Source organism: Pteropus alecto, unplaced genomic scaffold (assembly GCF_000325575.1).
Source record: "Pteropus alecto unplaced genomic scaffold, ASM32557v1 scaffold11, whole genome shotgun sequence".
Classification (NCBI taxonomy): domain Eukaryota; kingdom Metazoa; phylum Chordata; class Mammalia; order Chiroptera; family Pteropodidae; genus Pteropus; species Pteropus alecto.
Window position 1 is genome coordinate 11,982,409 of NW_006431956.1, and position 18,195 is coordinate 12,000,603.

Below are 18,195 nucleotides of genomic sequence, written 5' to 3' on the forward strand. Positions count from 1 at the left end.
AGTGTTGAGATTGGTTTTGTTATAACTTGGGGTTTCACTTTTTGTAGGTCTAAAATAATTTTTGTAATTCATTTCAGTTTGAAGCCTTATTTGTCAACAAAGGAGTTGAAATTCACTTACCTGACTAGGTTTTAGGTGTTTTTGGTAAATATCGTTATATGGTATTATTTGGTACCACAGTGCAGAGTGGAGGAAATCTCTCTGAGTTTAAAAATTCATGTGATCCTGTTGAAGTTGGCTAGGTTATATCTTACTACTGTTCAGAAATTTGTTTCTTTTTAAAAGTGTATCACCTGATTATATGTAGACATTAAATTTTGTATACTCAACTTCTAGTCAGCTGATAATTTTATTCATTACATACTCGTAGAATGCCATTTATAGATTGTTATTCAGTTGTTTATGAAAGATAGTACTATCAGCTGTTTTCATCTAGGAATAGGACTAAGGTAAATGTTAGTCAGAGTTGTTGGGAGTGTTCATTGGCTAATACCTTTTAGGGGTATCTCTTCTTCCTTATCTAAAGTGTCTTCCACTCATGGCTCGTATGTCGAGTCGGGAAGGCTCAATGAACCCCTATGGGATTCTTGTGGACAGCTGGAATGGCCTAAACCTTCCTCATTCACATAGGACTGTCCTTCATCTCTTAGCTCTCAGCTCCCTATATCAAACTCCTTTAGGTATGCTCACTTCCAAAAGAAAGATAAACATCCTGTTACAGGCATCAGCTGAATATTGGTGAGGAGGTTTTAAGACCAAGGTGTGGCAGGTTATGTCCTGGCTTCTAGCCTCAGTGCCTGTGGAGATTCTTTCTACCTTACAGGGTTTTTGAGTCTAAGGAAGACAGTGCCTTCCTGAAATCCTACTAGGTCTATATTATATGTCCTCGTTTATGTTTTCATGTTTGTATTCTTTGTAAAAATTAGATTATTGTCAAAAAATGAATTGAAGTAGATTAAATAGTAAACCTGGTCTTGACTTCAGAAGATAAGTATAAAACTCAGATTCCTGTAAAGCACTTGCAAGGGTTTATTTCATTTTTCTTTTTGTTTCTCTACCCTAAGACTTGCTACATTTGTGATGAACAAGGAAGAGAAAGCAAAGCAGCCACTGGTGCATGCATGACATGTAATAAACACGGATGTAGACAGGCTTTCCATGTGACATGGTAAGTATATTTCCATTCTCGTACAGAACTGAAATGAGGAATACCTTTTAAATTAACTATTGGTTACAGTAAATTTAATTGTTTAGATTTACTTGTTCGTAATAAAGATAATTCTAATAATTGAACATATTTACCAGGGTGAATTTTCACTCTGGTTCTCATGTCTTTATTCAGTTTCATTTTGTTTAAAATATTGGTGGTGTTTACCTACTCTTCGATTTCTTAACAGGATTAAAAAGCTGATATAGGTGAATTTAGTGCAGTGTCTGAAATATTAGTAAGGGTATAATGAATGATAGTGTTTCTTTGCTGTCCGTTTCAAGGGGGAAAAACAGCAATCACCATCATCATTCTTAGTTTTATAGTGGTTATATCTTAAAAAGTTACATAGATATTTTTTCAGCATAAAATTTCAAGAGCAAAAATTATCCTAAAAAAATTCAACACAATAGACAGTGGTTCAAAACAAAAGTCTGGGAATAATCTGTTCACTTATTTTAAGAATCAGTCTATACCTAATAGCTCTTTCTGTGTGGATTTATGAAGTCCATTTTAAATTACTTTTGGGGAATGGAAAAGATTTTTGTTTTTTGTAAATTCTCTTAATACCGTACTTAATTTTCTAGAGATGAAAGTCCCTTTTTTGAGTATGAGATATATGTTAATACTGTAATTTTGGAATGTTAAAAGTGGAAGATCAGATTGAGAAGATGATTATTAACTTTAGCACTTTGTGTTTTTTAAAAATATTAATACCATAACTTTAGATTTCAATTCCATTTCTTGCATTATTTTTGACTGAAAAACACAGCTTGTGTTTTCTTACTTTGCTGTGCTGTGCTGTGACTTGAAGCATCCATCCATAGGCAAAAACGTTACTCGTCATTTCAGCCCTTTTAGAGGCCTTGGCCTTTCTATTTGTACCTCTGGTACAGATCGAAAAAGTAAAATGAAATGTTAATTATTGATGGGTGTCTCTTAAAGAAATCCAGTGTCTCTTTTGTGATGTAAAACATGTATAAATCTTCATTCTTGTTAGAGATGGATGAAAAGTTTATATTAAATCATAAATATGTAACTTTAAAAACATATCAGTCACAGATTGGGGTGAAACGTACTGGTCACAGCCAGAAAGGAGCCTTTTATATTCCCTTTTTCTCTTAGAAGATCTAAAGTTTTCTTAAAAACCTTGCATACTTGGAAGTGAATTTCAGTTTACACACACACACACACACACACACACACACACACACACACACACACACACAAGATCTAAAGTTTTTTTAAAAACCTTGCATACTTGGAAGTGAATTTCAGTTTACACACACACACGCGCGCGCGCGCGCATACACACACTCACTCACTCACTCTCACTCACTCACTCTGGATTGAAATTTTGTTGACATAATTGCCTTTTATTTTCAGTGCTCAATTTGCCGGGCTACTTTGTGAAGAAGAAGGTAATGGCGCAGATAACGTCCAATACTGTGGCTACTGTAAATACCATTTTAGTAAGCTGGTAAGAATTTAATATTAAAATAAGTGATTAGTTTTTACAATAGAGGTGACTCTTTTATAAAGAAGGCATAATAGCTATTCTTTTCCTTTGAATTTTTGCTTAAGACTGTTTACTTAGCATGTTTTTTGTTGGGCATTAAAACTCTAGTAAGTTTTAAAGATTTTGCTTTGCTTCAGTTCATTTATAAAGGTGAATATTCTAAAATGTTCTAATTTAGAATATGTCTTAATAGTTAATAATAAATGTTTAATTCAACACTACTTTTAGTTAATTTGATTTTTGACATTTGATTATATATTTTGTGATTCTCTATCATTTGTTTCTCATCTTTTTAGTTTATTATTATTACTCATTTATTTCTTTATTTTTATTTACTAGGAGATAGTAAAACTGAAACAGGGCAGTTATTTAACTTAAAGATTTAGATAAAAAGATATTTAAATATAACTTCAGAAATATTTTAGATTTGATCAGTCTTTACTGTTACATAGCAGCATGGGTGATTGAGTTAGTAATATTTGATTAGCTATTACATATTTTGTGTCTATATTCCTCAAAGGAGCTATATTTCTTTAATGTCCCATGTGTGTTTCTCAGGTGTCATTGATAACAATCAGATTTGTATACTGTAAGTTTAAGGCTTCTTTGTTTTTCTTTAGTGTCATTAAAAAAAATTATTTTAAAATTTTTTGTTAACTTTTTCTTGTGGATGGGGCTCGCCCTTGCCCTCCGTCTCTTCCTTCATTTTTTAAAAAATAATATCATTAGGGCTCCTTTCTCTTGAAATGAACAGCCTATAACTCCAGTATTCTGATTCATGCATATAAAATACTTATATATATTGTTTGATATTGAAGACTGATTTACTTTAATGGCATAATGAATATTATTAAAGTGTTTTAAGAGAAATTTTGAGATAGTAAAATTGAAGAATTTGATTCTTAGATGTTCAAAGCATATTGGAATTTTTATTTTCTAAATGATAACCTATAGAAATAATGAAAATGGATTTTTTGAAGTTTATGTAAATAGAATTTTCTCATTGCTAGTTATTGACATGCTGTTCTCTCATTTGCTAGTTGGGGGGAAAAAGTCTTTTTAGTAATTTAATAAGATTGTATAAGCTCAACATTTACATGAGTTTGAGTGTCTTTTATAGTCATTTTTGTCTAGTTCAAATTAATTAGTTATGGTACCACCAAGTTTTAAACACCTCAAGTAACTGTCACCATCATACTTTATTATGAAATTGTGTAAGTATTTTAAATATGTAATACTTTTAATAATGCTTTGAAAAATGCATGGGTCTAATACTGACATTTCCTTTAATTTTTTTCTTACCTGCAGAAACAAGTTTTTAGAAAACTATGCCTTAATACTGTATGAGATTTAAAGGCTTCTTGCTTTTCCTAGTAGCATCAAGTAACTCTTTAAATATTTTCTTTTCTTTTCTTCTAGTCTTGGCATCCTTTTTCAATATGGCAGTCTCTATTTTGGTTGAAACTTCTTTTTTAAACCAGCCATTGAAAATTATAGTTGATTTCTTTAACGGATGGTTTTGTGATAAAGTGACAAATAAGCTACTGCTTGTTTGGAAATATAGTCTATCTTCACACATTTCAATAAATGTTTGAAAATATGGCATTAATGTTAAATTTAGGGTTAGCTTTTTCTTTATAATGCAATAGACAATGTTGGATGGTGTCTAAAATGGATTATATAGTTTAAAATAGTGAGGCTTTTTTTTTTTAACTTCAGTAGACATTTTAAAGTACTTCACTCTTGAATTGGTTTAAGCCTAACAAAAAGATGATTTAAAAAGTTTTATATACATATACATATATGTATATATATTTTCTTTTTTAGAAAAAGAGCAAACGGGGATCTAATAGGTCATATGATCAAAGTTTAAGTGATTCTTCCTCTCACTCTCAGGATAAACATCATGAGAAAGAGAAAAAAGTAAGTGGATTTGTTGTTGCACATCGACTTAATAGATTTTTTCTCTTTTTTTTTTTTAGATAAAATTAATTTCTTGATAGCTGAATGGAGACATTGAAATACTGAAAATTTTTGACTAATAGAGTATTAAGTCAAATAGTAGGTCTAAAATAATGCCATATTTGTGACTATGGTTGTACCCATTTCAACGGAAAATTTGAAATACAACTTGATTGAAAACATGAGAGATTTCTTGCATGTGTTACTGTGGTCATCTTGTGAAATCTTTAGGTGACTTCAGCAGTAATAGTTTGTTGCTATATATTATTAACTGATTATTTCACATGTAAGTAAAAATCTCATCAGTTTTTTTTCTTTATAATAGAACAACTTGGAAGGACTATATATTCTTGACTGTTTTTTTCTCCCAGTAGTGGTAATGGGTTATTATTTTTTTAATTGCCAAATATCATACCATTTGTTTGAGAATATTTTGTCTTTTAATTAAAACACTAAAAGCTTGCCTAATACTAATCTTTCATCTTCTGACTTACCTGTTTTCTGCTTACATTTTTACTTATTTTAAAGGAAATGAGTAATTTTTAGGAAACTAATAGTACTGTGGAAACACTTATAGGATATACGGCCAACATGAAAAAGAGTGAATTGCTTTTAAACAAAGTGAGGATACAGAGTACATTTTCAATTAGAAAAGACTATTACTCTAAACAGTTTATATAAACCAGTTTGTAAAATATTTCTACAGATTGTGTTAAAAACTAAGTTACCTAACATTTTCATATTTATAAATACTTAGGATTTGGGAAGGTGATTGAAATACTAATGTTATTTAAAAACAAATTTGGTTTGAATTTATGTTTGTGACTTTTTTTCAAGGTAAACATTTTAAAAGCTTAAGTTTTTAATTTTGAGATTAATTTGTCAATTATGAGTAAAACAATAATTAGAACTGTATATTCACCTTTAGAGCACTGGTTAGATTTATATAATTTTTTTGTAGATCTTAGGCAGCAAGTATACATATTTATTTTGGTTTCTTTAATTGAGGTGGTTTTGTGATGATGTCAATTGTAGGGTTCTGTTGTGCGTCTATTATTTGGATTGCTGATTCAAGAATGGCAGATTTGGTTTAATTAATGCTTTTAGTAAGAAGCACTGTGAGATTTTATTTAAGCTTTTTAATCTATGAACAAAGGATTCTTAGGTAGGGCTCATTATAAATTGTAAAGAGGGTAGTCTTACCAATGATGTTCTTCTGATAGTCATTTCTTGTTTAAAGAAGTGTTTACTGGATTATCATATTTATCTTAATATATGCCCCATCATGTTATTTTTAAAGAACAATTATTAAATGTAGTATGATGTTTTATAAATAAACAGTGCTGATAATTTTATTTTTTTACCTAAGAATGAATTGGATTTTTAGAGTTTTTTCACTCTTGTTGAATACTAGATTAAAAAACATTGTATTAAGTTAAATTTATTAAGCTTTAAATTTTAGCAATTGGCATTTTCATTAGTGTGTAAATATTTGATTTTTACTTTTAGCATACATAAGTTTCATACAACTTGATTTTGTTATCGAACTTAAAATCCATTTGTGTATTTTTTGTAATTCAGATTTTCTAATAATGTGTAAAGGCTGTGAGGTAAACATACTCTAAATTCATTGTTACTGTTAGACTTGTTTGCTTGCCATGGTAATATCTGGGAAGGGACTTTTTTTTATCATGTTATGATGTTAAGTGATATTATAGCTGAAAAGATTGGGTGTTATAGCTTATTTTTCTCTCCGTCCTTCCTCTCCTCTTTTAATATTTTAACATCCAGAATGGTTGTCTCAAAACTATACTTATGTTATAAATGTTGCATTGAAATATAGCATTCATAATTAATTTAGATTTTAGTATTTTAAAATACAGTATATTATGAGCTAAATTTTGGTCATATTGTTCATAAGATTTTAGAGGGACTTTCCTTTTGAATTCTTTTATCTGCCTTCATTCTGGCACATATTTGAAAATAGCATTTAAACCATAAGTAAGTGATGATAAAGAATATTTAATGCTAAATACTGTGCTATCCAAATCACTTATTTAAAAATGAAATCACTAATTTATAAGATAACTTTTTAAATAATGAAAATAAAATAAATAAATGCATAGCTTTTTTGCTTTTCAGAGAATTTCTGTGTGGCTAAGATATATTAATATTGGTTAGATATTAACTGCAAAATGCTAGCAAGGAGAGGAGAAAAGTTAATGGTGAGATATGACTTCGAATCAGAGACAATTTCTATAAAAATGGAAAAATTGGCATATATTTTTAAAGGAACCAAAGTACATGTTTGCAGTACATGTTAAAGCTATGTATAGGAGAAGTTTAATTCAATGATGAAACATTTTGAATCATAAATTATTATTTAAGAAGATTATCTTCTATAACTATTACTGTTAAGGTTCATTGTATAATAGAATTTTCTTTTAAGCCTAGCGTTCTTATGTTCACAGAAGCACCGCCGTAGAGTGAGATGTTAGGGCAAGGGTTAGGAAATGCAGAGTTGTGTCATATGTATTAACACGTGGTTGTATTGGGAGGCTCCGAGTTCAGAAAGGATTTTTTTCTAAAGGCTAAGTTGTACATCGTTTATTTAGAAATCATTGGTTATTTTATTGAATTGAGGTACTCTTGTGGCAATTCATTTGATCCTTAGACTCATTCTCTTCCCGCTCATCAGTACTAACTAATCCGTAATGTATCAAAAGCATAGTACTATGCTTATAATACTTTGCATCGGCCAAGTCACCATAAGTGACAATGTTATATGGAAATGCATTCAGTTCCATTCAGGTGTGCCAGGAATCCATCTGTCCCCTAGTACAGCTAGAGGGGTTTGTTCCCCTCCCCCTTCCCCCAGCCCGCTCAATTGCCCTTAGTTCTATTCTGTTATTAATAGCTGGCAACAGATAGAGGAGCTGTTGCCAATGTGAACACTCTTAAGATATGGTGGGGGGGTTTGTGGGAGATAGGCTTTTTTGTTAGTGTTTTGTGAACCTCAGGGATAAACTGGAATTCACTTTTGTTTAGGACTACTCATCTCTTAGAAGAGAACTGGGCTACTTCTGTGGCCCTCAGAGGAATAATAAAACTCTCAGTCACAGAGTTGTCATTACTTCTCTATATCTTTTAAAAAAGTTTTTAGCATTGAGAGTTACCTGTCATTCTCTTCCTTTTTTTGTGTACTTTGCTTTTGGAAATCTTCCACTCAAGTTAAAGCTTTAAGCCTTTACATGTGCATAGAGTTAAGAGACAGCAGGGCTTTTTAGAAACAATTTAGAATGTCTGGGGTGTGTGTTTGGTGGGGCTGAAGAGTGACATGAAATGAGACTATTTACTTAAGAAGGGACCAGTTCATGAGGAGTTTTATAAGAAATGCTAGTTTTACCCTTCATCTTGGGGCAGCCAGCCAGAGGGATTGAAATTTTCAACTTTTGATTTTGCAATAATTTTAGACTTGGAGAAAAGTTACAGAATACTGCACATTGTTTTTCTATACTATTCAACCAGATTCCCCAAATGTTAACATTTTGTCATGTTAGCTAATTTATCATGTCTTCTCTACCCCCTTGCTGTCTTTCCATCTCTCTTTACCTTCTTTCCCCCATCTTTTCTAAACCATTAGAAAGTGAATTACAAATATAAGGCCCTTTAGCCTAAGTACTTTAGTGTGTAGTTTTAATAAATATGATTAAAATCCTACATTCTTACAGTACAGTTATCAAAATCAGTAAATTAACATTGTTACAGAATTATTAGCTGATCTACAGATCATATTCAGATTTCACCCACTAATGTCCTCCACACTAAAAGGGGGGGAACCTTTTTACTGGTTCAGGATCCAACCCAGGATCACACTTTGCATTTAGTCGTTGTCCTGTCTCTTCAGTTGTTCCTGGTCTGGATTGCTTCCTCATTCATGTCTTTCATGGCCTTGACATCTCTGAACCCCTGTTTTAGTCTTTGTCTTAGATCTTAACAGTGGGTTTGACAGCCACACCTTCGTTTTACTCTTTGTACAGTGGTTTCTGACAGTGGCCTAGCTCTTACCTTCACCTGAAAACCACTCCTTACTGTTAGCGTTGTTTGATCTCTGGGGAGACTAGGAATTCTAAAAACGAGCAAGTCTTGGTTCCTTTTTGTCAATAGTTCTAATTTGTTTATCTGTATTCCTACTGTATACTATAAATAGCAAAAAATCAGACTGTACCTTCAACATATTACCTAGAAAATCTCTTTAGTTAAATCATGTAGTTCATTAAATATATTTTCTATTTTTTGTGTCATCATAAGCCACAATGTTACTAAACTTTCAGTTACATAGGAACCCCCTTTCCTCTAATTTTCAATTTTTTTTTTTTCAGTTTTCTTATATGATTTCATAGCAGCCTCCTGAAAGGCCATAAGGCTTCGAGTAGTAATCTCTTCAGTGCTAAGTAGGTTTTCAGTCATATTTTGAAAGTCCTTCTTCCAGCTTCTGCCCACCGCTTAATTCCAAGCAACTCCCTCATTTTAACTTGTTATTGTTGTTACGGTAGCATCCTACTTCTCAAAACAAAATCTGTATCTGTTACCTGTTATTGTTAGCATAACAAATTACCCTAAAATTTAGGGGCTTAACACTGTAGTAAATATTTTTGATTCATAGTTTCTATAGGTCAGGAATTTGGATTTAGCTGGGTATTTGTAGCTCCGGTTTCTCATCAGATTGCAGTCAAGATGTTGGTGTAAGTAAGACCTGAGAATATGCTTCCAAGATGGCTTATTCACATAGCTGTAAAGATGGTGCTGGCTGAGCAAGAACTTTAGTTTCTTTCTGCACAGACCTTTCCAAGGGCTGCTTGAGGGTCTTTGTGACATGGCACCTAACTTTTCCCACAGTGAGTACTCTTAGAGAGAGCAAGGTGAAAGCTGCAATATTTTTTGTGACCCTGACTTCAGATGCCATAAGTTCTTTTTTGCCCTGGTTGAAGGCTTTTTTTTCCCTAAACTTTTTTTGGTGGTAAAATATATGTAAAATATCATTTGCCATTTTAACTACACCATCATTTTTGCAATATTCTATTGGTTATATAGTGCAGCCTTTTCAATATGGTTGGATACTACTACCTAGGGGCACATATCATCGGGAACTACCACACCCTGAGAATTGGGCAAATATACTGTTCCTTAACACATTTTCACTCACAAGTCTTAGCATTCATTGAAGATTATACCTGAAATAGTATTTGACACAACGTGATTTTCTAATTCCACCATTCTTTCTATATCCATTAGTTGGCATTCTACTGTAAATTAGGGCTTCCCTCCCTTTCCTTTCTTACGTCATCAGTAATGGGGAAGAGGAGAATCTACAGAGGAAGTCAAAAGCAGTAGCTACAGGAGGAAATTAGGAGAGACTGGTATTTTGGAATCTAGGAGAAGTGAATATTTCAGTAAGGAGCGTCAGTGCTCAGCAGTGTTAGATGCATATGAAAGATCAAACCATAGAAGGGTAAATGCATGTCTTTTGGATTTGTCAACTGGAAATTAAAAACCAGAAACAAGAGGCAACAAGCATATTTTTGGGGGGTGGGGGGAGGGGTGGTGGTCAAAAAATGAAATTTGGAGCACAGATTTAGGCAGAAACCCAAATAGTGGCCCAGTTACAGGGTTAGGCAGGGAGGGCAATCAGAGGAGCCAGCCTCAGTCAAAATTTTCTTCCTACCCTCAAACCTGGGAAGTGCATCGTGTACCTTGGCAGTTGCAGAGTTTGGGAGACTGCTGTGAGGTATGTTGGGCCCACTACAAAAAGCAGGCTCCATCCTGCTAAGCCAAGGCATTGTGTGCCATGAGGGGAACGGGTTTTTATGAGTAAAGGAAAGGAGTAATTACAAGACTAGAGGAAAGAAATTCCTCTTGGTGCTAACCAAGTTATTCTTTAGCTATACACAGATTGGCTACTGATTCTCTCTTCAGATAGAGTTCATACTTATCAGTCCTTGTGGTCAGGATATCTGCTTTTCTGCTGGCTTTAGAAACAGTGGCTTGTAAGACAATGTTGATTTGGCCAAGTCCAAAGGTCTGGCCCAGTTCAAGTAGTTCATAAGACGCAGATGGCATTTGGCTCCTCTGGGATGGCAGCTCCTACTCCATTTTGAAATGGCTCTACTTATGTCAACTTTTACAGATTTAATGCTAAAGAAGTTTTTGAGGGGGAGTTTCAGTGTAAAGGTGTGAGGAAAAGCTAATTGAAGTAGCTAGCATCACTATTCTTGTGGGTTGGGGCCATTCTTAAGTAAAATAAAGGTTACTTGAACATAAGTACTGCGATACCTTGATAGTCAATATGTTAACCTCGACAGGTACTAAATGACTGATGGGCGGGAGCATATACAGCGTGGAGACACTCTACAAAGAGTTGATTCATATATTCTGGGCGGAACAGCAGGATGGAGTGAGATTTCATTATTATTATTTTTTTTTGTGAGGGGGAGAATTTTCCACTTTATATATTTGGACTGTGATTGGTCTTGGGAAACTGAAATCAGAGTGAAATCGCAGATAAAGGGCAGGAGTACTGTATTAGGAAAAGCCCAGAACATGCTGCACAATGGCTCGGCTTTGGATGGAGCCTGCTTTTTCTAGTGGGCCCCACAAACCTCACAGCAGTCTCCCAAACTCTGCAACTGCCAGAGTGAATGATGCACTTCCCAGATCTGCAGGGTAGGAAGAAAAAGCTTGACCGAGGCTGGCTCCTCTGACTGCCCTCCCTGCCTAACCCTTGGAGTATCAGGTGCTCCCACCTCTTCTGTTTTCTTGAGTCCCCCAACCTCTTTTCCCCACTCCAAAGGCCACTGTTACCAAATCCTGTCATAACAACTATTTGAAAAGCAAGTGACTTTTTTTTCCACTTTAAAAATGGGCAATAGCAGAAATAAACCAATCTCAAACTTTTAGTTGTAGCATTTCAATTAAGTGGAGGAATGAATGAAGGAAAGTATGTAGTATATAGACAGAGTATATAATTAAACAATTTGACATAGGTCTCCATCCACTAACACTCCTGAGCGTGTTGTAGTTTTCTTATGAAGATGATAATGACATGGGCCCCAAGGTTCTCTCTATAGTAGTTTTTCCCCCTAATGTTTTTACTATGGTAAAAATACATATATAACAAAAATTATCTTAAACACTTGTAAATGTACAGTTCAGTGGCATTAAATACATTCATATTGTTGTGCACCCATCACTACCATCCATCTGCAGAATTCTTTTCATCTTGCAAAACCCAAACTCTCTAGCCATTAAACAGCAACTCCCCATTTACCCCTTCCCCCGGCCCCTGGCACCTACCATTCCACTATCTGTTTCTAGGAATTCGACTACTAGATTCCTCATAAATGGAATGATATAGTACACCTGTCCCTCGATTTACATGGCATTTTTTTTTTTTTGACATGAGTTATTTTATATGTGGTAAATATTCCCCCCGTTTATGTGGACTTTTTATGCGTGATTTCCATTTATGTGATCTCATTTTATATGGTTCTTTATTTTTCATTTCCATTATTGGCAGTTACTCTTTCTAAAAAATAACAGCTTCAAGGGGAGTAAAAGCAAAAATAAATGAATGGGACTACATCAAACTAAAAAACTTCTGCTCGGAAAAAGAAACTGTCAACAAGGTAAAGAGACAGCCATCCAAATGGGAAAATATATTTTCGAGCAACACCTCCGATAAGGGCCTAATATCCAAAATATACAAAGAACTCATACAACTCAATAACAACAACAACAAACAATCCAATCAAAAATGGGCAGAGGAACTGAACAGACATTTCTTTCAAGAGGACATACAATGGCCAACAAATATTAGAAAAGATGCTCAACATCGTTAGCTATTGGAGAAATGCAAATCAAAACCACAATGAGATACCATCTCACACCTGTTAGATTAGCTATAATCTAAAGGACAAGTAATAACAAATGCTGGAGGGGATGCGGAGAAAAAGGAACCCTCATACACTGCTAGTGGGACTGCAAATTGGTACAGCCACTATGGAAAACAGTATAGAGGTTCCTCAAAAAAAGAAGAGTTGATCTACCATATGATCCAGCAATCTCTCTACTGGGTATTTACCTCAAAGACTTGAAAGCATATACCCCAAAAGATATTTGGACACCGATGTTCATAGCAGCATTATTCACGGTGGCCAGGACATGGAAGCAACCCAAGTGTCCTACAATAGATGACTAGATAAAGAAGCTGTGGTACACATATACAGTGGAATATTACTCAGTCATAAGAAGAGATGAAATACTGCCGTTTGTGACAACGTGGATGGACTTCGAGATAATCATGCTAAGCGAAATAAACCAGACTGAAAAAGTTGAAAACCACATGATATCACTTATATGTGGGATATAAACCTAGAAGCAAGCAATGAACAGGACAGACAGAGACTCATGGACATGGACAATAGACAAGTAGTTAGCAGAGAATAGTGGGTAGGAGAGAGAAGGGAGGTAGATGAGGTCAAAGCGGTCAAATATGTGGTGACAGAAAGAAATCTAACTGGGAAGAGAACACACAATGCAATATATATATATGCCGTATATATATATATATATATATGCCTTACTGTTAAATTGTGCTCCTCAAACTTACTGGATTTCATTAACCAGTGTCACCAAAAAAAAAAAAATTAAAAGTAAATTTAAAAAATTTTTTTCTATAAAAGAAAAAAATAGCTTAACTCAGCAATGCACAAAGAAGAAATACTTGCTAACAGAATTATTAATGATCTTCCTTTTCATTGGATGACAAATAAAAAAGCATGGGTGTTTTTTAGAACTGGTTTTACAAATGTTTTGCTGTAGAAGCTGAAAATTATATGAATGAAAAATGTCTAACTTTTAAAGTACTTTTACTTTTAGATAATGCACATGGTCATCCAAATATAAAAATTGTGTATTTGCCACTAAATACAACTTCTTCGATCCAGCCTCTAGATCAAGGCATTATTTCCACCTTTAAGATGAATTATATTAAATCGAGTTTTAATGACATTTTTAATAAACTTGAAGATAATCACTTACAATTACAGAAGCCTATAATAAATACACAATTTTAAGTTGTATCAGGAATATTGCTTTACAACAAATGAACAGGACAGAGCCTCAGGGACATGGACAATGGACTAGTGGTTACCAGAGGGTAGGGAGTGGGGGAAGAAGGGAGAGGTAAACAGGGTAAATGGGATCAAATTTAGGAAGGTAGGGGGAGGATGAAGTGGGTAAAGGGGTTCAAATATATGGTAACTGAAGGAAACTGGACTCTGGGTGGTAATCACAGTAGAAATTATAGATGTCAAATTATAATGTATACCTGAAAATTATATAATTGTATTAACCAATGTTACCCCAATAAACTTAATTAAAAAAAATTTTTAAAATTTTGTTTTAGCTTTGAGTGGCATAAAGCCATCAACTTTAAATGCTTGCTGGAAAGCAGCATGGCCAGAAGCAGTTGTACCAGGGAATATGGTTCCAACAATTGAAGAGGGATTAACTGGCATTATTAATTTACTAAATACATTTCAAGAAGAAGGCTTTGGCAATTCGAATGTAGATGATATTAACGAATTACTGGTTGATCACAAATTAACTGATGATGAATTAATTTACTTAATATCTGAAGCCCATCCTGCCGATGAATACGGCAGTGACCTTGAACCTGTTTCATTCACTGCAGAAAATATTAAAGCTTTTCAATTGGCCAAGAAACTGGAAACTACAATTCTAGATATTGAACTAAACATCCAATGAGCCTTAAAATTTTGAAAAGATTTTAAACATAAACATAAATAAGAAACTGAAGTAGTACTTCCAAATATTTTGAGTGATTAAGATAATAATTACTTTGTGCCAATTAAAAAGAGAAGATTGATTGCTTTAGATTATGGTACAAACGCCGATAGTGAATAAAATTTGTTTTGGGTTTTCTGAATTTTCATTATAACATTTTTTTGTGAAAATATGTGAAATAAACATTTTTATCACTCATATCGCCAATTTAATATTTTTTTTTTGTACTGGTGGACTCTTTACGTGATTTTCTTCTGCATAAAAAAAGATTCCTGAAACTGACAATCTGCATAAATTGAGGGATGGATGTATTTGTCTTTTTGTGACTGACATTTCACTTAGCATGTTTTCCTCAAGGTTCATCCATGTTCTGTCGTATGTCAGAGTTTCTTTCCTTTCAAAGTTGAATAATCTTTTGCATATACATATCACATTTTGCTTTATTCATTTATCTGTTGATGGACAATTGGGTTTCTATTACTCTTTAGCTGGGGTGAATTATGCTGCTATGAATATGGGTGTACGAATATCTCTTCAAGACCCTGCTTTCACTTCTTTTGGATATACACCCAGAAATGGAGTGCTAAATCACATGGTCATTTGTGTTTAATTTTTTGAAGAACTGCTGTACTGTTTTTCATAGCGGCTATACCATTTTACAATCTCAACCACCAACTAAGGTTCCGAGTGCTCTACATCATTGCTAATTTTTTTCTCTATCATAGTTTTGTACTTTTATTATGATAAGTTACTTGGTGTTTGACTTTTTTGTTTATCTACTTGGCACTGATTATTGTCAGATAAACTGTGTACTGATTACTGTCTGATAGTTATATTAGAGGAAAAGTGAGAGGATATTCAGATATAAATTTTTATTGATCTAGTGTGAAGTTCTAGACTACACTGTCCAATAAAACTTTCTGAAATGATGGAAATGGTCTGTAAGTGTGTTGTTTAATACAGAAGCCACTAGCCACTTCTAATAGCCACCTGAGGCAGGTATATACCATATTGGATGGCATGGCTGTAGAAAATAATGAGAGCCTGTTTGTTCACGTTTGTAGTTTTCTGGATAAACATTAGAGTTACTTGTGTTTAAGTTATAAAATTTATTTAATTTCTCATTTTGTTTAACCATGTACTTTATTATGGAGTGCGTTACTCTCAAATATGGGCACTAATAAGTTTTAGGTCAACCAATAATACATAAGGAATTATTTTATACTAACTCATTCAGGTAACAGGCTGGAAAGTTTTTATGATTAAAAAATTATGGCTGTAATAATAATTTATTGTTAATTGAATTATTAGCTGAATCTACTTAGAAAGAGAATAGTTAACTAATATGACTAAATTCTTGTATAGGCCTATTTTTTTTTTAAAAACATTGTCACTGCAATTGATTTTTAAAAAAGTATACGGTCATAATGGTTTCTGAAGTTGAGTATTACTAGCTTAGGTTAGTCTGAATGTATAAAATAAATATACCGGTAAATCAAAGTGAGATAGGACCAGTGAGAAGAAAATAAAGTGCTTGTGGAAATTTGGTAGAAGCTTCCTGTGAGGCAGTAGGAGATGCTAAATGGTTGAAATGGCATTTAAGGAAAGTCCTGAATGTTGTCAGTGGTTTTTCTTAAGGAGTTATGAGGGGAAAGTGTTCTCAATAACATGAACAATATTTTCAGAGCACAAAAGTTAGAAAGTTCAGAATATTTTAAACACAGAGAAGGTTCAGTTTGTTGAAAGGGTGGGACAAGGGAATAGAGATAAGCATGAAATACAGGTTTGGGGCCATTTATGACAATTCCTATAAGAAGAGTTTGCATTTAATAATGATACGTGGAAGATTATTCACCTAGCGTATGAGGTGACAGAATTTGAGAACGACTGTGATGACTGATAATTCTGTTTATAGCCTTTATCTGTTTTATATATTTTTTTCCCCATTAAAACAATGGGATTCTCTTTGTAAGTCTTATTTGCCTTTTAGAGTTTATTCACCTTTGTATTGTCAGTGCTTATGTGCCAAATAAATAGTTTACTTAATGAGTGACTGAAATAGGAGACCAGTTTGTAGAATGATGATGACGACAACCACGATGACAACTAAGGAGTAATAAACTAATGTGTGTAGTATTTACTAGGTGTCAGACACTGTGATTATTATTATATCTAATAACCCATATAATTTTCAACAGAAAACTTTTAAGGTAGGTGCTAATATTATTTTTCTTTTTACAGATGTGAAAACTGTGACATAGAAGTTTAACAGCTTGCACAAACTAATATAGTTAGTAAAATAGAGCTGATCGTGAACCCACGTAATCTGGCTATTGAGTCCATGCTTTTAACCACGATACTGTGCTGCTTAAGCTTGTTAGCCTGAATCAGATTAGAAATAATGAAGTCTGGACTGAGTTAAATAGTTAAAGGCATGGAAGAATATGGGAAATGATATTCAAGGTGCTGATGGAATAAAATCAAGGTGCCGATGGAAAAACATGGACTGGGATCTGGTGGGTAATGGTAGGCAAGGGACAAAAGGTGCATTGTAGGTGTGACAGATGGTTATAGGCTGTCTTAACTAGGAACATGGTACCATAAGTACAAGTAGGGACTCAAGGAAAAGCTGGCTTGTGAACATTATAAAAAGGAGGGGCGATGAGTTTGATTTTAGTCATATAAGATTTAAGGTATGGTGGAATGGGAAACATTTAAAGCCAATTAGAAATGTGAATTTAGAATTTGAGATGGGTCAGGCAAGATGTATATTGGTTTCAAATAAATGAAATTTTTAATATTTTAAAAGCTTGCAAAATAAGATTGTATTGATAGTAAAGACCAAAAAAGTTGTCAGATAGACTTAAGTGATGAGACTTTACGTGGACTGAGGTATTGGCATATTAGACATAACAAAAGGGAAAAACAATTTGTTTGAATCATAGTCTACCCATTGCCTCCAAACAAGCTTTGTTTTCCTTTCCCCGCCCCCCCCCCCGAGGCAACCCTTGGTTGACCTCACAGACTGCAAGGACCTTGTCAGCTTATAATCCTTTATTTTATTTTTTTTACTATTTTTTACACCTACAGCACTTGGTCTTCCTAGGTGTTCTCCTATCCAAATGCTAACCAGGCCCAACCCTGCTTAGCTTCCGAGATCAGATGAGATCGGGCTTGTTCAGCGTAGCATGGCCATAGACAAAGCTTTGTGTTTTTGTTTTTGTTTTTTTTTAAACAAACAAAAAAATACACATTACTCTGTTTACTCCAGTTACTCTGTCAACTAATGACCTTCTTGATCATCAGTGCCTTCAGTTTTTTCTTTCTTCCATCTCAGTTCAAACTCAGCACTTAGTTTTGGCTTTATAATGAAACTAGACCTCCTTCGTCTTATATGACTCACACTGTATCTCTTGCTTTGGATACCTTTTACATGATGTTCTTATTTTTTTCATTTTATTTTTATACTACGAGTTGTCATCAGTATATGTCTTATGCCAGGCTCTATTGTGTCTCAAAGTTATCACTATCTTTTGTACTTTACTGTTCTTCCCATGATGGCTAATATGGTTTCTTGAATACAGCGAAACCATGTGAAATGCTTACATTTTTTTTCCTGAACCCAGAGTTTGAAGTGTGG

General features: G+C 33.7%; 1 protein-coding gene and 1 pseudogene across 1 annotated transcript in view; one reads left to right on the forward strand and one right to left on the reverse strand.

The window, feature by feature from the left end:
• Positions 1-18,195, forward strand: part of MLLT10 (MLLT10, histone lysine methyltransferase DOT1L cofactor) — a 188,669-nt gene that overhangs the window by 82,678 nt on the left and 87,796 nt on the right. The window contains 3 exon segments of the mRNA XM_025043458.1: positions 1,065-1,168; positions 2,594-2,687; positions 4,554-4,649. Coding sequence (XP_024899226.1) covers positions 1,065-1,168; positions 2,594-2,687; positions 4,554-4,649 — 294 coding nt within the window.
• Positions 17,637-17,755, reverse strand: LOC112475707 (annotated as a pseudogene).